At 44.8% G+C, this 23,437-nt stretch overlaps 1 protein-coding gene across 8 annotated transcripts in view; it reads left to right on the top strand.

Annotated features, from left to right (window-relative positions):
* The window catches only part of PGPEP1L (pyroglutamyl-peptidase I like), a 75,996-nt gene that overhangs the window by 36,819 nt on the left and 15,740 nt on the right, over positions 1-23,437 (top strand). For 4 of the 8 annotated variants that reach the window (XM_025187800.3, XM_075896986.2, XM_014576585.4 and 1 more), the window contains exon 2: positions 5,930-5,982. Coding sequence is in view for 4 of the 8 variants with exons in the window: in XM_014576584.4 (XP_014432070.3) it covers positions 5,930-5,982 (53 nt within the window). In the remaining 4 variants the exon portion in view is untranslated. Of the gene's footprint in view, positions 1-5,929; positions 6,011-6,074; positions 12,205-23,437 lie in introns of those variants that run through there. The other 4 variants (XM_075896985.2, XM_075896983.2, XM_075896984.2 and 1 more) reach the window with 2 other exon arrangements.

Consider the following 23,437-nt stretch of genomic DNA (forward strand, 5'->3'; position numbering starts at 1 on the left):
CAAGTGTACCATGCAGGTGGCCTAAAAAATATTTGAGTTTTTTAACAGAGTCCCTACAGCTAAGGTTGTATAGTTTCCATAGAAATAACTTTTTTTTTTTTTTAAGGAACAAATATGGCAAAATGTATGCACTTCTACAGCATGGGAGGCAGGTGAAGGGCCAACTGGAGAAGGCAAGCCTCAGCACACCCCTGGAGGCAAGCTCCACCTACCCCCAAAGCCGGATCCTTCCTAGCCACATAGAAGGCAGGGACTACCAGGCCACAGCCGCAGCCCCAGCCCTCCCTGGTGGCTTCATAGTGGCTCCAGCCCTCCTGGGCAGCTGGGGAACCCGGCCACCGCTCTGCAGCCCCAGATTCCCAGCAGCTGGGGTGTGTAGGCAATTTTGGGAAGGCTGTGCCTTCCCTTGCCTACATTACCAGTCACCCATATTCTACAGATATTTTATTATGTTTTTGACACTTTTTTCATTGGGTTGTTTATTTTAAAAATGAGACATTTTAAAAAATGGGGATTAAAATAGCCTAATAGGCTCATCAGTATTAGTTGGTCCATTGACTAGGATTTAAGACACTGCGTACAATTCACAAGTGCATACTATATAATGTGTTTTGGGATGGGGATACAAAGAATGGAGTGAGTAGAACTAGCAGTGAATTTTCCAAATAAATGTTTTTCCCGGACAAAATACCCTTCAACCAAAATGAAAAATGTCCATTCATCTTAAAGGGCAACTCCCCTTCACATTCTCCTACTCCATCCCACCTTTTGCAAGTGAAAAAAGATAAATGAGTGATAGCATGGGGAGGTTTGGCTACCAAAACAAAGCATAGTTTTCCAGAACATTTAAAAGAAATTTGATTTAGAAAATTTCAAATGAAATCAAGCATTTTCATCTCTTTAAAAAATGATCATGAAATATAATGATCTCTAGTGATGAAGATGGAACAGAAGTCAATTTGATTTCAACACTTTTTCCTATAAAAAACGTTATGAATCACTTGACACTGATTTATTAGGTAGTGGTAGGGCTGGGTCTCCCTGGTCGAGTTTAGAAGGGGGTTTGAGCAGATGATGGGGCAAAGGCATGACGTGGCTGAAGGGGAAAGCTTAGTTGAGCCAGATATGCAGATGGAAGCAGGATCAAGGGCCTCAGAGGGGGGACTGCTGGTCGAAGAAAATGGACAGTGGAAGCATGTGACTCAGAGGACCAGGCAGAGGAAAAGATGGGTCAGTGAAGGAAAAATAGAGCTCAAGAACAGGTATGTGGAGCTGGAAAATGTAGAAGGGGTACAGCAGGTAGATAATGAAGATGGAAGGGTAAGGAAGAAGAGAAGAGTGGCTAGTCCCATAGATAAAGGGGAAGACTTAATGGAGACAACACCAATAATGAGCATTAGGATTACAAGGGAAAATAGGAATGGCAAGGACTTGCAGCCAGAGGAAGCTAGAGATAGACCAGAGAATTGCACTATCACTAGGAAAAGACAGGTCTATGTGACTGGGGACTCCTTATTGAGAAGAATATATAGGCCTGTAACCAGAGCTGATCCAGAGAATAGAAGGGTGTGCTGTCTGCCAGGTGCTAAGATAAGAGATGTGGAACTGAGGTTGAAGAGAATTATTAAGGGAGCAGGAAGGAATCCATTCATGTAGGAACAAATGATACGGCTAGATTCTCGCTGGAACGAATTAAGGGAGACTATGCTAGGCTGGGGAGGATGCTCAAGGAAATTGAGGCTCAGGTGATCTTTAGTGGGATTCTGCCTGTTCCTAGAGAAGGGCAACTAAGGGTGTGTCTAGACTACCTAGTTTTGTCGACAAAAGTGGACTTTTGTCGACAAAACTATACCAGCGTCTACACTACCGCTGAGTTCTGTCATCATAACGTCGACAGAACTCAGCAGTTTTGTCGACGCTGGTATACCTCATTTTACGAGGCATAACGCCTTCTGTCGACAGAACTCTGTCGACAGAAGGTGTTATTGCCTGTAACACTGCGTCCAGACTACGGAGTTCTGTCGACAAAGCAGCTTGCTTTGTCGACAGATCTCAATGTGTCTGGACGCTCTTTGTCGACGGAAGTTTTGTCGACAGTATCAGATACTGTCGACAAAACTTCCGTCGACAAAACGCAGTAGTCTAGACGTACCCTAAGATGTGACAGGATGATGATGATGATCAATAGATGGCTTAGGCAGTGGTGCTATAAGGAGGGCTTTGGGATGTATGGTCACGGGGAGGCATTTATGGACAGAGCACTGTTCTCTAGAGATGGACTTCACCTCTAGAATGAAGAAAGAAAGGCTATAGCTGGGGGTAGGAGAATGAACATGAGGAAGGGTGGGGGGGATACTAGTCTAATAGGTCATATTGGAGGTATAATGTCTGTGCCAAATTGGGTAAAGAACGTGAATGAGGCCAAACAGCAAAAATTAAGATGTTCGTACACCAATGCGAGGAGCCTAGGTAACAAAAAGGAGGAACTAGAGCTATTGGTCCAGGAAGTGAAACCAGATATTATAGGAATAACAGAAACATGGTGGAATACTAGGCATGACTGGAGTACAGGTATTGAAGGGTGTGCGCTGTTTAGGAAAGACAGAAATAAGGGTAAAGGTGGTGGAGTCGCATTGTATATCAAAGATGAGGTAGATTGTAAAGAAATAAAAAGTGATGGAATGGAGAAGACAGAGTCCGTTTGGGCAAAAATCACATTGGGGAAGAAAACTATCAGATCCTCCTCTGGGATAGTGGTTGGGGTGTGTTATAGACCACCAGGATCCAATTTGGATATGGATAGAGACCTCTTTAATGTTTTTAATCAAGTAAATACTCATGGAAATTGTGTAATCATGGGAGATTTCAACTTTCCAGATATAGACTGGAGAACAAGTGCTAGTAATAATAATAGGGCTCAGATTTTCCTAGATGTGATAGCTGATGAATTCAGCAAGTAGTTGCTGAACCAACGAGGGGGGGATGCTATTTTAGATTTGGTTTTGGTGAGTAGCGAGGACCTCATAGATGAAATGGTTGTAGGAGACAACCTTGGCTCGAGTGATCATGAGCTAATTCAGTTTAAATTAAATGGAAGGATAAACAAAAATAAATCTGAGACTAGGGTTTTTGATTTCAAAAGGGCTAACTTTAGTAAATTAAGGAAATTAGTTAGGGAAGTTGATTGAACTAAAGAAATTATGGACCTTAAAGTGGAGGAGGCCTGGAATTATTTTAAGTTAAAGTTGCAGAAGCTGTCAGAAGTCTGTATCCCTAGAAAAGGAAAAAAATTTATAGGCAGGTGTGTTAGACCAATCTGGATGAGCAAGCATCTCAGAGAGGTGATTAAGAAAAAGCAGAAAGCATATAAGGAGTGGAAAATGGGAGGGATCAGTAAAGAAAGCTACCTTATTGAGGTTAGAGCATGTAGGGACAAAGTGAGAAAGGCTAAAAGTCAGGTAGAGTTGGACCTTGCAAAGGGAATTAAAACCAATAGTAAAAGGTTTTTATAGCCATATAAATAGGAAAAAAACAAAAAAAGAAGTAGGACCGCTAATTACTAAGGATGGAGTGGAGGTTAAGGATAATCTAGGAATGGCCCAATATTTGAACAAATATTTTGCTTCAGTCTTTAATGAGGCTAATGAAGAGCTTAGGGATAATGGTAAGTTAACAAATGGGACTAAAGATAAGGAGGTAGATATTACCATATCCGAGGTAAAAGCCAAACTTGAACAGCTTAATGGGAGTAAATCGGGGGGCCCAGATAATGTTCATCCAAGAATATTGAAGGAACTGGCACATGAACTTGCAAGTCCATTAGCAAAATTTTTTAATAAATCTCTAAACTCAGGGGTTGTACCATTTGTCTGGAGAATTGCTAATATAGTTCCGATTTTTAAGAAGGGGAAAAAAAGCAACCCGGGTAACTATAGGCCTGTTAGTTTGACATCTGTAGTATGTAAGATCCTGGAAAAAATTTTGAAGGAGAAAGTAGTTAGAGACATTGAGGCTAATGGCAATTGGGACAAATTACAACATGGTTTTACAAAAGGTAGATCGTGCCAAACCAACCTGATCTCCTTTTTTGAGAAAGTAACAGATTTTTTAGATAAAGGAAATGCAGTGGATCTAATCTACCTCGACTTTAGTAAGGCATTTGATACAGTACCACATGGGGAATTATTGGTTAAATTGGAAAAGATAGGGATTAATATGAAAGTTGAGAGGTGGATAAGCAACTGGTTAAAGGGGAGACTACGGCGGGTCATATTGAAAGGTGAACTGTCGGGTTGGAGGAAGGTTACTAGCGGAGTTCCTCAGGGATCAGTTTTGGGGCCAATTTTATTTAATCTTTTTATTGCTGATCTTGGCACCAAAAGTGGAAGTGTCCTAATAAAATTTGCGGATGACACAAAGTTGGGAGCTATTGCCAATTCAGAAAAGGATCGGGATATCATACAGGAAGATCTGGATGATCTTGTAAATTGGAGTGATGTCAATAGGATGAAATTTAATAGTGAGAAGTGTAAGGTTATGCATTTAGGGATAAATAACAAGAATTTTAGTTATAAGCTGGGAACACATCAGTTGGAAGTAACGGAGGAGGAGACGTACCTCGGAGTCCTGGTTGATTATAGAATGACTATGAGCCGCCATTGTGACATGGCCGTGAAAAAGGCTAATACGATCTTGGGATGTATTAGGCGAGGTATTTCCAGTAGGGATATGGAGGTGTTAGTGCCATGATACAAGGCATTTGTGAGACCCCATTTGGAATACTGTGTGCAGTTCTGGTCTCCCATGTTTAAGAAGGATGAATTCAAACTGGAACAGGTACAAAGAAGGGCCACTAGGATGATCTGAGGAATGGAAAACCTGTCTTATGAAAGGAGACTCAAGGAGCTTGGCTTGTTTACTTTAACCAAAAGAAGGCTGAGGGGAGACATGATAGCACTTTTTAAATATATTAGAGGGATAAATACCAGGGAGGGAGAGGAATTAGTTAAGTTTAATACCAATGTGGACACAAGAACAAATGGATATAAGCTGGCTAGTAGGAAGTTTAGATTTGAGATTAGACGAAGGTTTCTAACCATTAGAGGAGTGAGGTTCTGGAACCGCCTTCCAAGGGAAGTAGTGGGGGCAAAAGATCTATCTGGTTTCAAGATTAAACTAGATGGGTTTATGAAGGGGATGGTTTGATGAGATAACATGATCTTGGTAACTAATTGACCATTCATTATCAGTGGGAAATAGGTCAATGGAGGGATGATAGGAGTTACTATAGAGAACTTTCTGGTTGTGTGGCTGATGAGTCTTGCCCACATGCTCAGGGTTTAGCTGATCACCATATTTGGGGTCGGGAAGGAATTTTCCTCCAGGGTAGATTGGCAGAGGCCCTGGAGATTTTTCGCCTTCCTCTAGGGTACAGATCACAGCTGGAGGATTCTCTGCATCTTGGGGTCTTCAAAGTATTTGAAGGCTTCAATATCTGAGATATAGGTGAGAGGATTATTCTAGGAGGGGTGGGTGAGATTTTGTGGCCTGCATTGTGCAGGGGGTCAGACTAGATGATCATAATTGTCCCTTCTGACCTTAAAGTCTATGAGTCTATGTGTGTAGCTGTATTGGTTTCAACATACACATTGACTACTACAATTATATTAGCCATCTAAGAAAGAATTACTTAGTAAGTATTGCAGGATTGGGCCTAGAGTAGATGCATGTGTTCTCTGTAAAAAGAGAAACAATAGAATTCCCTTAAGTATTATAAAAGCTGCATCTATCCAATCAACTCAGAGTCTACATCCAAGAACATAAAGGTAAAAAAGAATAAGCACATGAGTGTAGACAGGTCAGGAATATGACCCAATTCATGGCAACTGGAGTTCAAGCACAGTTTAATAGTACTTTTCTTTGGTTTCAGGCTTTGGTCCCTTTCGACAACACCTTGTTAACTCGAGCTGGGAAGCAGTGAAGGTAGGAACTGAAGATGTTTTTCATGCAGGTCCGTGTAGGGAACAAGGAGGGGATGCTTTGACTAACTTAATTCTTTGCATTGTTTGTCTGTATCCCAAAGCTGGTTCATTTGTAATACATTCCAGAAAAAAAGAGGACAGAGGAAAAAGCAGAAGCTGCTGAATGAGTTTGAAAATATACTGTTACGTTATTGTTACTAGGTTTTAGTGAGAGTAGACAGATCATTGTTGCACCCACTAGTGTGTGTTTGCCCCAAATTTGGTGCAAAGTTGGCCATGTGAAGTGTCAAATGACAGCTTATGCTATGCTAACTGTCTAGGCTACTCATATACTTGCACAATCTGTGTGTGTAAGGTTATGAATATAGACTATGTATTTATATTTTAAATGTTTTCTACTGGGAGGGTTGGTTGCTCAATGCTGCATAGACAATGGCTCTTAAGTGTTGCCAATTGCCAAGGCTCATGCCTTTTCATGCCATTTGTGTGCACGCGGTCCGGCACCAGTCAGTTCCTCCTGACTGTCCTCGGCCGCAGACAGAGTGAACGTGCTCCCCTCAAAATCCTGTCAGGATCGAGTGAGAGACGTACTCGATTCTTTCATACTTAGTCAGTCAGATAGATAGATAGTATTTTTGTTATAGTGTTAGGCGTAGTCCAAAAAAAAGTTTATTTTTGTTCTGTAGATAGTTAATTAGATCTCTCTACAGAAATGCTAGGATCACCCAGGTTCAAAAAGTGTGCAGCTAGCCGGGAGGCAATGCCCGCTTCTGACAGCCACTCTCTGGGCATAAGATGCCTTGGGGATGGCCACTGTTCCAAATTGACTGCAAGAGCCAGAAGGGACAGGGACATGCGGTTGAAAATGCTCCTTTTTGATAGAGCTTTACAACCACAGGGCACCGACGCCCCCCCATTCCATGGCACCATTGTGGTCCACAACCGACCTACCATTCAAAAAGGCTAAGAAGGGGCTGTCGCCCTCTCGGTTGCTACCCCCCTCGTGGGTCAGCGTCGGCAACCAACCAGGCACCTCAGGTACATCTGCTATGAGTGGCCCCGCGAAACCGAAACAAAGCCACAGCAAGTCAGCACACAGCCACTCATTATCGGCTTTGACTGCCTCAGCTGCACCGCTGGTGCCCCGTTCAGCACCAGAGCGCTCCCCGGCACTGAGGCGCTCTCCCATACTGAGGTGCCCTGCCAGCACCAAGACGGTGCCGAGACGCTCACCAGTGCCGTCTCTATCATGCGCGATCGCGGTGCCAATCATGCCACAACCACCCACTGCAACATTGGCACATGAAACAACCATACGCAAAGTACACTCTGCCTCTACCAGGCTTTCTACTCCGGGTTCATCTTCTGACCCACACAACCAGCCATCAAAGGGCTAGAAAATTGCTGACCCTCTCACCAAGCCCGGATCCTTTTTGCCAGAGCCCTCGTCGCCTCATCCACCTTATTCCAGACTGAATACCTGGGTATTCACGCAGGGATCTTTGTTCCTCACCACACCAATACCACTGTCACGGACGGCGGTCATCCAGTTACTCCAGACGTTCCAGGGGAAGGTCGAGGTCCCCCAGGTCACCAACCCTCTCTTCGCACTCTGACTACCATGGGTTCCATAAGTGTTCATATTACACGGGATCACCACATAGGTCCCACTGTTATTACCAGTCACCGACCCTCTACAGTCGCTCATATTTACCTTAACGGCACACTTTTTCACCATCTTCAGTGCAACACTCTCATTCCTCATTGAGCGAAGAACGGCCTTCACCACCACCTTCTTCAAGACTACCATCCCCTTCCGGTGTGCCACCGTCCATCCCAGCACACACTCAGCAGCAACAGCAGCCTCCCAATGCACAGGAGGGCCTGCATGGTCACTTGCCCACTGACCAGTCGTCTTCATCTCCGAATGATGCGGTCTTTCAGGGAGATACTTCCCCTTCTGATGGCTTGCACCAATTTCAAGAACTTTTCAAAAGAGTAGCCGACAGTCTGCGTGCACAGCTTGCAGAAGTCCATCAGAAACGGCACCATCTGCTATGAAATATCAAACAATCCCATCAAGCCAAAATCGCCTTACCATTGGATGACGCTATTCTCGAAATAGCAGACAATTTGTGGCAAAGTCCTGCTTCCATTCTGGCTACCAACAAAAAGGTGGATAAAAAGTACTTCGTCCCCTCCAAAGGGATGGAGTTTCTCTTCACTCATCCACAACCAAACTCTCTGGTTGTGGATGCAGTGCAACAAAAGGCAAAGGCTTCTCAACATAAACCCACCGCTGCAGCAAGCGGTTGGACATATTCGGATGAAAAGTCTATTCTTTGGCAATGGCCTTATGCATGGCTAGTTACTCGGCATTACTCGCCAATCACAGCTTTGACAATTACGTGAAACTCATCCCACTCCTGGAGCATTTGCCTGACACGAAACAGGATATCCTTAAGGAGGGCTATGTAACATCTAGAACGGCGCTCCATATAGCCCTGGACACGGCCAACACTGCAGCCCGTATTACAGGTATCTCAATTGCGATGCGCAGGGCGTCGTGGTTACAGCAATCATCTACTCCCAAAGACCTCCTGGCGAAACTTGAGGATCTCCCTTTTGACAAGCAAAATCTCTTCTTCGAGAAAACAGACCAAGTACTCCACTCGGGTAAAAACTCCAGAACAACTCTTAAGACTCTCTAAATGTATACGCCACCATATCGGTGAACGAGGTATATCCCTTATCAGAGGCATAGACCTGTTCCCCAGCAAAAGCCTTTATTCAGACAACAGCAGCAGAGAGGGAAGCAATGTCAACAGAGGAGACGTCCTCCACTAAAAGTGTCGTTCCAACATAACACCAAGCAACAAGTTTGACACTACGGTCGAGGTACTGAGAACTGTACCTCTCAACAATTCCGCCCGTGCCATGAACACACTATTTCATCACCGTTTAAGGCCCTTTCTCCAATGTTGGGCCCATATTACCACTGACACATGGGACCTTCAGACCATCGAGCTAGGTTACACCATCCCTTTCACGTCACTACCTCCTCCCTCCCCCCCTGCCCCGTTCCTCTTCAGGGACCCATCTCACGAACTCCTGCTCAGGCAGGAGGTTACTTGTCTACTCACCATCGGGGTAATAGAGAGTGTCCCAGACGAGTTCAGGGGCAGGGGGTTTTAACTTCCGATACTTTCTAACAGAGAAAAAGTCGGGGATTGGAGGCCAATATTATACCTTCGAGATCTGAATCGTTACCTCAGAAAGCAACGTTTTCGCATGGTCACCCTATCTACGATTATCCCAGCACTTCACGGCGGAGACTGGTTCATGTCCCTCGATCTCCAAGATGCGTATTTCCACGTGGCCATTCACCGGCCCACAGACGATTCTTACACTTCCAAATCAGTGCAGACCATTTCCAATACAATGTCCTGCCTTTCGGACTCTCATCAGCTCCCAGGGTTTTCTCCAAGACCCTAGCAGTGGTCACGGCATACCTGCATCATCTTGGGGTTATGATATTCCCCTACCTGGACGACTGCCTGATCAGAGCACCCTCCTTGACAGAAGCACTCAATGCTACAAAAATCATGAGTGCGGTCTTCGACGCATTGGGCCTGATTCTCAACATTGTAAAGTCAGTCAATACAATTCATCGGTGCCCAGCTGGACTCCACCAAGACACGAGCCTTCCTACCAGTAACCAGGTTTCAGACAATCCAAGACTTGATACAGATACTCCTCTGAAGCCCCAAAATATTTATACGGCCATGCCTACAGCTCATGGGGCACATGGCTTCCACGATGTATGTAGTCGAACATTCGAGGTTACATTTTCGACGCCTCCAGCACTGGATGGCAACAATGTACTCTCCAAACATTCACGACGTTCACAGGAGGGTATCGATTCCATCCTAGGTCAGGAAATCACTAGCATGGTGTACCATCCCCAAGAACCTAATGTCCGGCATACCCTTCCACCATCCCCAGCCAACAATGCAGCTCACTACCGATGCACCTGAACCACGAGGAGGTGCAGGGCCGATGGTCCTCCAAAGAGTCTTTGAGGCATATCAGTTTTCTGGAAGTGAGAGCTATGTACGACACCTGCCAGCATTTCCTTCTTGTTATCCAGTGCAGAGTCATACAAGTCCTCACTGACAATATGACTATGGTGTATTACAAAAACAGGCAGGGGGAGCTCAATCCCGATCGCTTTGCAACGAAGCGATACATTTGTGGAACTGGTGCAACCGCCACAAAATTTCCCTCATCGTGGAATACCTACCTGGCCAACAAAACTACACGGCCGATGCTCTGAGCAGGCATTTCTCCCTGAATCATGAATTGGAGCGACACTCCAAAGTACTTTCCACTATATTCCACTATTGGGGGTTTCCAACAATAGACCTTTTCGCCACATACTGCAATGCGAAATGCCCTCAATACTGCTCAAGAGCGGGAATAGGGCACAATTCCAAAGGGGACGCTTTCCTATACAGTTGGGCTCACCATCTTTTATACGCATTTCCCCCCATTCCCCTGATCCCCAGGGTCCTGGAGAAAATACTCATACACAGGGCCACAGTGATTCTGATAATGCCCTCTGGCCACAGCTAACACGGTTTCTTTACCTGCATCATATGTCAGCTCATCCTCCATACCCTCTGCCCAGGCATCACGACCTGCTCTCGCAGAATCATCGTTCCTTACTTCACCCGCAGATTGACCACCTGGCGCTGACGGCCTGGAGCCTAGTTGGTTCCAACAAACAGAAGTGATCTGTTCGCATTCCGTCAAGCATGTCCTTTTGCACAGTAGGAAACTATCTACACGTACTACCTACCTTCATAAGTGGTCAAGATTCTCATCATGGTGCGCACTCATGTGCTTAAACCCTGATTCTGCACCCATCCAATGAATCTTAGATTACCTCAGACATCTCAAGGACTCCGGCCTTACCTGTACTTCCATCAAGGTACACGTGGCCGCAATCACTGCTTTCTGCCATTCCGTGGATGGATACTCGTTTTTCTCACACCCTATGATGAAGAGATTCATGAAGGGACTGGCTAATCTCTTCCTGCATCACACTTGGCCAGCAGACCCCTGGGACCTAGAACTAGTCCTTAATGCTCTGACAAACAAGCTCTTCGAGCCCCTGGCAACGTGTGATCTTCACACTCTTTCCATGAAAGTTATCTTCTTGCTTTCAGTAACTTCTGCAAGAGGAGTCGGTGAACTAGCCTGACTATCAGCTTCACCCCCTTATACAGTGTTTACCCCTCAAGGAGTCACATTATGTCCTCAACCAGGGTTTCTTCCCAAAGTAAATTCCCAGTTCCACATAAATGAACCTATAGTCCTTCCCATCTTTTACCCCAAACCACATTCCTCACTGGAACAAGCTTGTCTGCACACCCTCGACGTCAGACAAGCACTGGCTTTCTATATAGAAAGTACCAGAAAGTACCATTCTGTGCGGAAGTTGAACATGCTCCTAGTATCCATGGCTGAACGCTCTAGGGGACACCTGTTATCAGCACAACGCATCTCTTCAATCATTGTTGAGTGCATAAAGAGATGCTATAACCTGCGAAACAGACCACTGCCACCAGCAACCAGAGTCCATTCCACTCGAGCAGTGGCAGCCTCCACTGCATTCTTAAAGGGGGTGGCGTTGAAAGATATTTGCAGGGCTGCTACATGGTCTTCGGACTTCACTTTCGCCAGACACTACGCCATGTCAAACCTCCTCATACCAGACTCTGCTGTTGCATCAACAGTGCTCTCCACTGTTACAGCACAGTAGCTCCGAACCCTTCTCCATTGCAGGGGCTACTGCTGTAAATTCACCTACAGTGGAGCACCCACGGGACACTGCTCAAAGAAAAAGAAGTTACTCACCTTGTGCAATAACGATAGTTCTTCTAGATGCGTGTCCCATGGGTGCTCCATAACCCGTCCTCCTCCCCTCTTTGGAGTATCTTATTATGTTTTGCAGAGCAAAAGAATCAGGAGGAACTGGCGGGCGCCGGACCGTGCACACACGAACAGTGTGAAAAGGCATGAGCAGTGCTTTGTGCATACGCGGTCCAGTGGACTACGGCTGAAAAGATCTCCGAACTGTGGCGCCGGGACAAGCCCGACACCTACAGTGGAGGACCCACAGGAAACGCATCTCAAAGAACCATCGTTACCACACGAGGTGAGTAACTTCTTTTCGAAAAACCGCGTAAACCTCATTTTTTAACGAAGAGCGGTTTTGTTTGTTTGTTTTTTCAAAAAAAGGGGTTTTTTTCCCTGAAAACCCCCCACCTCCAGAGGACTTTCACTTTTGAAAGACCCACTTTCGAAAGTGAGATCAGAAGAAGATATGCAAATTCCCAGAGAATTTGCATATCCTCGTTAGAAAATAAAGCATAGTTTAGACGTACCTTAGGAGACCTAGATTCGATCATTTCATGTCCCTCCTGCAAGTGTTAAAAAGCATGGCTTTCACTTAATACTTGGTGAAATCCTAGCAAGCACCATATCCCCATATGAGTTCAAGTGAATTTCTGATATTTCAGAAACATAGTTGAAAAGGCTAATCTGATATTAATCTAAGATAAATTCAGGTAGGAGCCAATTGCTGCAAGTAAACTAAACTTCTTAGTGCTATGGGTGGGGAGGCCAAACCAGCTAAGGGGGGGGGGCATGTGACCCCCATTGTGACTCTGCCCTACCCCCAGCCTGGAGTCTCCCACTCTTCCCCTCTCCATCCCACATTATTGCGCGCAGTGCAGCAGCCAGAGGAGTTGCTAGCAGTTCTGCTGCTTTCTCCACTGCCCCACCCAGCAGGGAAGGGAGCACAACTCCCAGCCACGAACCCCCATGGAGCTGCCATGCCCACTGGGAGGTGCAGCAGGGAAAGGCGCAAAATGCCAGCAGTTCCTCTGGCTGCTGTAGCACTCCTAGCCCCACCCTCCCCAGACTCCAGCCTTGTATACAGCAAAGTAGCAGCTCAGGGGAGGGGGAGGGATGGCCGGCAGATCCTCTTTCCAGTATGACATACTAATAACTTACAGGTATGGCATATTGGACCATACCGGCCAACTGGCACCACTGGCATGAGTTTACTTCACTTCCTTTAATCTTATTTAGGGTTGTTGTACTAAGGGGCTATAAGGGGAGGCTGAACTTGACCAATTTCAGCAATGGACGTGTGGCTAATTGTAAAATAACAGCCCGTTCCATTATATTTGAAAATGGCACTTACTGCAGCAGCAGGTTTTATAGGATTTATTAGTTTGGTATTTTAGTAGGATAGTTCTCTCCAAAAGATTTAAGGCTGCCATGTGTATTTCTGGACAGCAGAACCAGCTACACAGTTGTATAAGCCTCATCTCTGGTCAGTGCAAATTCAGGCAATTTTTAAGACAGGAAATACTGCAGGTTTTAATACACAAACCCCATCCCCATCTCTGTTCCTTTCCTAGGGTACTTATTTGTACAATTAGTCTAATAAAAAGTCTTTGTATCAATGTACTTTGCTGGGTCACATGGACAGACAGGATTGCAAAGTAGAAAAACATATTATGAAAATGAGAGTTGAAGTGGATGGATGAGGTGGAGGGAGCAAAGGGGAAAACAGGTTCCAGAGGACAGCAGAACAGTTGAAAGGTGCAAAAAATAATGGCAAGAAAGCAGATTCAGAGCAGGGCGAAGAGAAGTCCAGGAAAAGATGAATTGAGATGGTGGTGAGAGTCTGTTAAGTTGGCTGAAATATGTTCATAAAGACTAGAAGAGAAAGAGAAAGATAAAAGATTAATCTGCAACATGAAATATATGACTAAGATGTTAGTGCACCATAATACTTGATGATGATTTAGTGTCTACTGACAAGATTACATGCAAGTTGTAATGATAGCTATTGAAGTTCTGACTCTAATTAAATCAAAGTGCAGTAAAGCCAACATTACTGAGAAGTGACTGGTGAGAGAGGCCCCGGGAGGGCTGTAGTTCCGCTCCCTCCCTGCCCCACCTCCTTCTTCAGCTGAGGTAGCCCAGGAGATTAGCAAGGCCAGAGGGCCAGTGCCAGCCGTAGAAATCAGCACCCTACAACCTAACCCTGCTATAGTTTGGGCCTTTCCACCATCTCCTGTCAGAGAGTTCCACAGATTGACCGTGAATAAATAATTTGTTTGTTTTAAATCTGCTGCCTATAAATGTCATTGGATGAGCTTCTTGAGTCATGTTAGTGACAAAGTAAATAAAATACTAAACTGGAAGGGACTTTGAGAAGTCATCAAGTCCAATCCCCCTGCGCTCGCGGCAGGACCAACCATCAACTAGATCATCCCTTATAGGTGTTTGTCTAACTTGCTCTTAAATATCTCCAATGATGAAGATTCCACAACTTCCTTAGGCAATTTATTCCAATGCTTAACCACTATGATAGTTTGGAAGTTTTTTTCTTAATATCCAACCTAAATTTCCCTTGCTGCAATTTAAGCTCATTGCTGCTTCTCCTGTTATCAGAGGTTAAGGAGAATAATTTTTCTTCCTCTTCCTTGAAACATCCTTTTAGGTACTTGAAACCTGTTGTCGTCCCCTCTCAGTCTTCTCTTTTCTAAACTAAACAAACTCAGTTCTTTCAGTCTTCCCGCTAGATGTTTAATCAATTTTGTTGCTCTTCAATGGACCTTCTCTAATTTCTTCACATCTTTCCTGAAATGTGGTACCTAGAACTGGACACAGTACTCCAGTTGAGGCCTAATCAGCACAGAGTAGAGAGGAAGAATTACTTCTCATGTATTGCTTACAACACTTCTGTTAATGTGCATCAGAATGATGTTTGCTTTTATTGCAACAGTGTCACACTGACTTGTATTTAACTTGTGGTCTACTATGACCCCTAAATTCCTTTCTTCATTACTCCTTCCTAGACAGCCACTTCTCATTCTGTACGTGTGAAACAGATTGTTCCTTCCTAAGTGGAGTACTTTGCATTTGCCCTTGTTGAACTTCATCCTAATTATCTCAGACCATTTCTGCAGTTTGTCCAGATCATTTTGAATTATGAACCTATCCTCCAAAGCTCTCGCAACCCTTCCCTGCTTGGTATAATCTACAAACTTTATAAGGGTACTCTCTCTGCCATGATCTAAATAACTGATGAAGATGTTAAGCGGAACCCGTCCTCAGATTGATCCATGATAACATTTCCTTTTTCTATTTTTCCATACCATTCATGATTGTCTAGACCTCTAACATATCCTCCTACCTTTTAGTCATTTCTTTTCCAAACTGAAATGTCTTAATCCTTTTTAATCTCTCCTCATGTTCCTTACCCCCAAATCATTTGTTGTCTTTTCTATACTGTTGCCCAATTCTTATCCAATATATCTTATCCAGATCTGCATGCAGCATTCAAGATGTGGGCATACCATGACACTATATAGAGGCAATATATATTTTCTGTCTTATCTTTTCCTTTTCTAATGATTCCCAATATTCTGTTAACTTTTAAGATTGCCACTGCACATTGAACAGCTGTTTCCAGGGAACAAACCACAATGATTCCAAGATCTCTTTCTTGAGTGGCAACAGCTATTTTAGACCCCATCATTTTGGCATGTATAGTTGGGATATTTTTCCATGTGATTTACTTTGCATTTATCATCACTGAGTTCCATCTTTTCTTGTGTTACCCAGTCACCCAGTTTTGAGAGATTCCTTTGTGACTCTTTACAGTCAGATTTGGACTTACCTATTCTGGATAACTTTGTATCATCTGCAAATTTTGCCAACTCACTGAACAGAAGTGGTCCAAATGCAGATTCCTGGAGCACACCACTATTTATTCATGATCATCTAACAATCCCTCAAATACTTGAATGACAAGCCTTTTGTTCCATGCCTCCCTCTGTTTATAAACAAACTTCCTGCCCCAAAAGCAAATCTGGGAGCAGGGCAAGCTGTGTAGCAGTGAAGAGATGCCTCTGGAGCTAGGGCATGGGCTTTATGCAGACCTGAAGTGTGAAATTCAGGAGTTCAAACTTGGAGGGGGAGGGTGCCACAGACTTCCTTAGTCCTCTCTAAGTGGTGCCCTGGGGAACTCTTCCCAGGAAGCATGACCAGAGGGTGCCTGAAAGGTGATGTGATATGACCCTTCACGCTGTGGGGTTGCATGTGACCCATCGAGCACCTCCACACATCACCTCTGTTATTGAGACACTGGGGAAAATTGGCCAACAGAGTATCAAACATCTAGGAATCTGGTTCTCTTCAACGAATGTGTACAGGAGAGGGCAGGGGATAGGGATGCAGATCAGCACTGGGGAGGCATCTTAACTTTTTGGAAGAAGAAATCCATTAGGCACTCAGTGAAGTGTTGAAGAGCTAGGTAATCCAATCCTTGCAGGCTGCTAAAAAACAGAACAAACACTTCTATTGTACTTTTCAATACACCAACCATATCGGGAGACCTGTAAATTATTCCAACCCTAGCCTGACATATGCCCCAAACCACAAATATTTATCACCTGACAATGCGCTTGCTCATCATCACCTGATTTCCATTGGCCCTCTTTTTAGACACTGTATCATCTTATCCTGGTTGAAAATAAAATACATTCTTTATCCACAAGCAGAACAGCCTAAGGCCAGAACGCGCTGATGAAACAAGTTTTTGTCACATCATGTCATGTGCCTTCTGTGCCAGGGAATTATGTAATGACAGCTAAAGCATTCTATAATTAAAAATATCTAAGTCATAGTGCACAGAGATCAAATCCCCTTCCCTCGGCTCCAGCATCCTCTACGTGGGATTAGTTTCTGCTTGTGTTGGAGATGCTGCCTCGGTTTCTGATTCCATTGTGGTAAGGAAGCAAAATCCAGATGATAGAGAGAACTATGCAAGTATCTGAAACTTTGATAGGACAGTGGGGTTGTTCTGGCTGGCCTACACTTAAATAACCATCTGAGGCCAAATCCCATTGGCTTTGGTCAGACAAGGCCTGGTCTGACAAGGCCTGTGATCTTCAGAGGCCTACACACACACAAGCAAAAGTCTCCAAAATGTGGCACATACATTAGGGATGTAAGAGTTTCACTGTTTAAATGGTTAACCGATAAGCATCAACTCAATGGTTTCTGTTATGGTTAAACTCTTCACTGGCATGTCCCTGCTTCTGGGGAGCTGGCTGCTGTCCTGTGATGAAGACTCTGCAGTATAACTTTTATATACTGCAGAGCCTGCAGCATAGCCAGCTCCCTGGAAACGGGGCCAGCAGCCGGCTTATAGAATAAGCCATCTCCTGACATGTACTAGCTCCCAGCTGCAAGTCCCACTTCCTAGGAGCCGTCTGCACTGTGGGTTCTGCAGTATAAGCCTTATAATGCAGAGCCTGCAGAGCGCGTAACCTCTAGAATTTTTAATGGTTACATGGTTACTTTTTAAACCCTTTTTTACATCTCTAATATACATTTGGTTGGTCTGAGCTCCTGCTACTCCTTTCACAATCCTCCAATTCCTTGGGGGGGCCTCTTCTAGCTCCACCGCAACCAAGGACTGACTTTACAGGCACCCTTAAAGCTCTCTTCCCATGCCTAATAACGCTGCCCCCACAACTCCCATTTGGCAGGGAACAGGAGCAGCATGGGATCACTACCCCAGACCTGAGCCTCCGATCCCACACTCCACCCTATACACACCCAGACCTCTGCTCTGACTCCTGCACCCCCATAACCCAGCCCTCTGCCCTGAGCCCCTCAGACCCCAGCTCTAGGTGTATAATTGCCTGGATAACTGTTGTCAGAGAGTAGTTATTAATGGTTCAGTCATGCTGGCAGGGCATAACAAATGAGGTTCTGCAGGTGTCAGTTTTGGGACCAAGTCTGTTCAATATCTTCATCAGCTATTTAGATATTGCAGATGATACTATGCTGGAGAGGTTCCAAGGGCTTTGGAGGAGAGGGTTATAGTTCAAAACAACCTGGACAAACTGGAGAAATGGTCTGAAGTAAATAGAATGAAGTTTAATAAGAACAAATGCAAAGTACTCAGGAAGGAACAATCGGTTTCACACAGAGAATGATAAGTGACTCTCTAGGAAGGAGAACTGCAGAAAGGGATCTAGGAGTCATAGTAGACCACAAGCTAAATATGAGTCAACAGCGTGACACTGTTGCAAAAAGAGCAAACATTTGATACACATTAACAGAAGTATTGTAAGCAACACATGAGAAATAATTCTTGCGCTCTACTCTGTGCTGATTAGGCCTCAACTGGAGTAATGTGTCCAGTTCTAGGTACCACATTTCAGGAAAGATGTGGAGAAAATAAAGAAGGTCCAGAGAAGAGCAACAAAAGTGATTACTCGTCTAGAACACATGAGGCATGAGGGAAGATTGAAAGAACTGGGTTTGTTTAGTATGGAAAAAAGAAGACAGAGGGGACATAATAGCAGTTTTCAAGTACCTAAAAGGGTGTTACAAGGAGGAAGAAGAAAAATTGTTCTCCAAAGGCCAAGCAGCCATGGACTTAAATTGCAGCAAGGGAGGTTTAGGTTGGACATTAGATAAAACTAGCTATCTTTCCCTGATAATCTATTCCAGGTGGTTAAACACTGGAATAAATTGCATAGGGAGATTGTGGAATCTCCATCACTGAAGATATTTAAGGGCAGGTTCAACAGACCTCTATCAGGGATGATCTAGATCAGCAGTTCCCAATCACCAGACCCGGTACTGGTGGTCTGATAGGTGGGGCAGGACATGCCTAACAGCTGCAGCAAGAGGGGAGGTGCTGGGCGCTGTAGCCCAACCCCCACAACCACCACAGTTGCTGCAATGCTGGCAACAGCGTAGGGCTTGGTGAGGGGGGCAGGGCAGGGAAAGTGCTGGGGGGCTCTGGAGGTAGAGCTAGTTGTGGGGGAGACTATAGGAGCAGAGTTGGCACTGGGGGAGTATTAGAGGGATGGGTGCAATGGGGCTCTGGAAACAGGAGACTGTTACTGGGGGGTCCGGAGGTAGAGGTCTTTATGGGGCAGGGAGCTGGCATGGAGGCATTTGGGATGGTTATCTGGTACTTGTGGGGATGCAGGGGACTCTGGAGTCAGTGGCTGGTGCTGGGGGGTATTGGAAGGGTGGGTGACTCTAGGGGTTAGGGCACTCGGGGTCTAGCAGCTGGCTTTTGGCCGACCAACAACATTTTATTTGCATAATGAATATGCAAATAAAATGATGCCGGTCTGCCATACATTTGTGAATGAGTTTGCCAGTCCCTGGTATCAGAAAGGTTGGGAACCCCTAATCTAGATGGTGCTTGGTCCTGCCATGAGGGCAAGGACTGGACTTGATGACTTCTCGAGGTCTCTTCCACTTCTAGTATTTTGTGATTCTATAACTCCGAGTCCTGCACCCTCCATGTCTCCAGCCCCTGTGTTGACTCCTGCATCTGTCCGAAACTTCTCCCTTGAGGCTCCCACACTCCACCCACATTTAAATTTCTTTTAGGTGCTGTTTATTGCAATCCCCCTTACTCCCTGCCCTGAGCGCCTCCCTCCCCAAGGGATTGGGTTGTGATAGGACAGTACCTGTAAGAAATTTAAGATACCTGATTCTTTAAGAATGTCCAGCTGCCAGCCAGTGCCTCCCCTTCAGACTGGAAGCTTCAACCCTCTCCTCTGGGAGTGGCAGGTACTTTGCTCTTCCACATACAATTACTAAGGCCTTCTCCCAGAATATACTCCCTCACCCCAGCCTCATGGATCCATTGGGAGCAGTCTTCCCTTTTGTTATTTCAAAGCACTAGTCAGACACAAATGTGGGGAGGGTTTGTGTCTGTGTATTTTCGGTGACTTTGCCTTTTTTGCCATCCTGATAAGCCAGAACACAGGAACGATTTAGTTTAGATCCATGACTGCTTTCAAGATTTGAATTCATTCATACTGTCCTGGAAAGACTCATCATGATGGGAAATAGTGTACCAGGCCCTTTGAGGTCCCCTGCTTTTAGCGCACACAGTCTCAGAAAAGGAGCAGTGAAGTTAAGTCCTCCAGGTCTGCCTAGAAAAGGCTGCAAAGAAGAAGCTAATCAGTACAGAGCAGACAACTAAAAGGAGCTGCAGGGCTTGAGCTAGTCAATTCCGGGCTGGGACCAGAGGAGTAAGGAACAGTGCTCATTGCTTGGCAGAACCAGAAATTGGGTTCCAGGGGCACTAGCATTCATTTGAGAACTTCAGCCCTGAGGTAGGGATAAAGAAGAAGGGGCTACATGGGAAGCAGCAGCACAGCTACTGAAGAAGGTAGCATGTGGTTGCTCTTTGTAGGGTCCCTGGAGTTGGGTCCTAGAGTAGTCAGTGAATCAGGGTCCCTCCACCTGCTGCTGGAAAAGCAGCCTAAACACCAAGGGAATAAGACTCAACATTAAAGGCCAGAGAAAGGGTCTCGAATTTAAACAGGACACCAGTAAATTGCTGAGGACAAAGTTACCAGGGAGAACACACAGGGTCAATGCTCTATACCAGGGCAGACACGAACCTAAAACTAGCCCAGAAGGGACTGAGGACTGAGTCCAGAGACAAGGCTAAGAACATTAACAAGGGCTTAGGACCTTTTACTCTGGAACTGATTTCTTCATGGGCTGAGCCACTGAAGACCCATCTAACAAGGGTGACAGCTAAGAGGTGGACCAGGAGCAGAGAGAGAGGGCACGTCTACACTACAGAGTTTTGTTGGAAAAACAATTGTTTTTCCGACAAAACTTGAGGAACGTCTACACTGCAATGGCGTGTACGGAGGGGTTTTTCTGGCATTGGTAATCCTCATTCTACGAGGAAGAAGCCTTTCTGTGAAAAAGCTCTTTCACAAAAAGGTGTGTGTGGACAGGGAAGAGGGAGTTCTTTAGGGGAAAAAAGGAAAGAGGAAGAAGCACAGGTGCCCAGGTGGCCATTCTGTCTGTAGCAATCACAGCTTACATGTGAGAGAGCATCCATTCATTCTGGATGCTCTCTTTCAAAAAAGCAGATTGTTTTTTCGATGCACTTTTGCAGCGTGGAAGCTTTCTTTTGGAAGGAGTTTTTTCGGAAGAACTCTTCCGAAAAAAGCTTCTTCTGAAAGAAGCCTGTAGTCTAGACGTAGCCTTAGCTACCTGGAGATGCTCATGAGAAGTGAGTGCACACCATCACAGACGTGAAAGAATTTTGCTTTACTCGTTGGTAAAACACTGCATTTGATTGACTATTTAGTGATACAAATAAAATAAAATAAAATCCACCCAACATGTGAAGAGTACATCATATGTTTGCATTAGCATGAGTTCACATCTGAACCCGAGAAGATTCACACGCAAGACATCCATCAATGTCACTAGGAGTTGCATCCATATAGATGTCCCATTCATCAAAAAATGCATGGCAGGGTAAAGGACAAATCAAAAGGAAGAGAAGATAAGTGGTTCTGTCAATTCAGGGTCACTGAGAAATGTTTCTTTGTGTTTTTACTGAACACATGGTCCGGCACAGTTGACGAGTGTGGAAAAAAAACTGAGCTTTCCTTTTAGAAACCTGCCTTTGTAAAGTCTTTCATGGTTCTTATAACTCCAGTCACCTGAAATACCCTCTTAAAATATTCATGGAAGTGCAGCAGCAACGTTTAACTCTTGAAATGCAGAACATAAAGCTCTCACTCTGTGGGAAAACAACACATACTATTTTCCTTTTACCCTCTGATAAATTAACCAATTACAGTCAGTGCTTATGCAGAGACAAGGTGGACCACTCCTAAAGAGCAGCACTGTGAAAACTGAGAAAGCTTGTCTCCTTCACCAACTGAAGTTGATCCAATAAAAGATATTACCCAACTCAACTTGTGTCTTTAATATCCTGGAACCAGCATGACTACAACACTGGAAACAGTCAGTGATGATGACAGGTTGGCTGCTCAGTGTCATTCACGGTTCCCTCAGAATCACAAATGCCTTAAATTATTTACTTCATATAGATGCACCTAGATCCCTCCACCTGCCCTGTTTTTAACTCTCCTCCAAACAAAGTCAGATGCCTGCCATATGACAACAGCCACTTAGCAAATCAGGTCAATAAACTATCAAGATCAGGATCCCAGTTATCTGGGATATTTTAATTCCCTTTTCTCTTACTCCAGCACAATTCTGTTTATAGCACAGCATGTGAAAAAATGCCAGCATGATTCTCTGCTAATCTGCAAGAATAATTACTTTAAAATGTAGCAAGCACAAGATACCTAAGAGTACATGCAACCCACTATCGGCTTCATTTAGCATGGACACTCTAATTGACAATTTTTTTGCCACTTTTTTCCCTTCTCTTTTCCTCTCCATCATCTCTCTTTCTCTGCTATTTATTTTGCAACCTTGACCCCCTTAACTCTATTCATCTGAAGAGGTGGGTTGTGCCCACAAAAGCTCATACTGCCATCTACAATTTTTCAAGTATCGGAGGGGTAGCCGTGTTAGTCTGAATCTGCAAAAGCGGCGAGGAGACCTATGGCACCTTATAGACTAACTGAAGTGTAGGAGCATAAGCTTTCGTGGGCAAAGACCTGACGAAGTGGGTCTATAAGGTTCACTTCAGTTAGTCTATAAGGTGCCATAGGACTCCTCGCCGCATCTACAATTTTTGTTAGTCTCTAAGGTGCTGCAGGACTATTCGTTGTCAGAGTTTTTAAAAATGTGTGTGAAAACATGGTAACTGCCAACATTAAAATGTAATTGCATATTTATCTAGGTATTGTTGTCCCTTTTTGACCTGAGCAGTTAGCCAATATTTGAGATCTTTCAGGTTCTTTCCATTAGGAAAAGCTGATGATGGAGTCCTGTTTCCTTAAACACAATAACACTCAGTAAAGAGGCAATTTTTTGCTCACAATTCCAAGCCTCATAGAACCATAGAGCTGGAAGAGACCTCAGAAGGTCATCAGTTTCAGTCCCCTGTTCTAGGCAGGATCAATCCCAACTAAATCAACCCAGCCAGGGCTTGTCAAGACGAGACTTAAACACCTCTAGGGATGGAGACTCCACTACTTCCCTAGGCAACCCATTCCAGCACTTCACCACTCTCCTAGTGAAATAGTTTTTCCTAATATCCAACCTGGACCTCTCCCACCACAACTTGAGACCATTGCTCCTTGTTCTGCCATCTGTCACTACTGAGAACAGCCTTTCTCCATCATCCTCTTTGGAACCTCCCTTCAGGAAGTTGAAGGCTGCTATCAAATCCCCCCTCACTCTTTGCTTCTGCAGACCCAACTCCCTCAGCATCTTCTCATCGGTCGTATGCTTCAGCCCCCTAATCATTTTGGTTGCCCTCCGCTGGACTCTCTCCAATGTGTCCACATCCTTTTTGTAGTGGGGTGGGGGGCCCAGAACTGGACACAATACTCCAGATGTGGCTTCACCAGAGCCGAATAAAAGGG

Source organism: Pelodiscus sinensis, chromosome 14 (assembly GCF_052426305.1).
Source record: "Pelodiscus sinensis isolate ZL-2025 chromosome 14, ASM5242630v1, whole genome shotgun sequence".
Classification (NCBI taxonomy): domain Eukaryota; kingdom Metazoa; phylum Chordata; order Testudines; family Trionychidae; genus Pelodiscus; species Pelodiscus sinensis.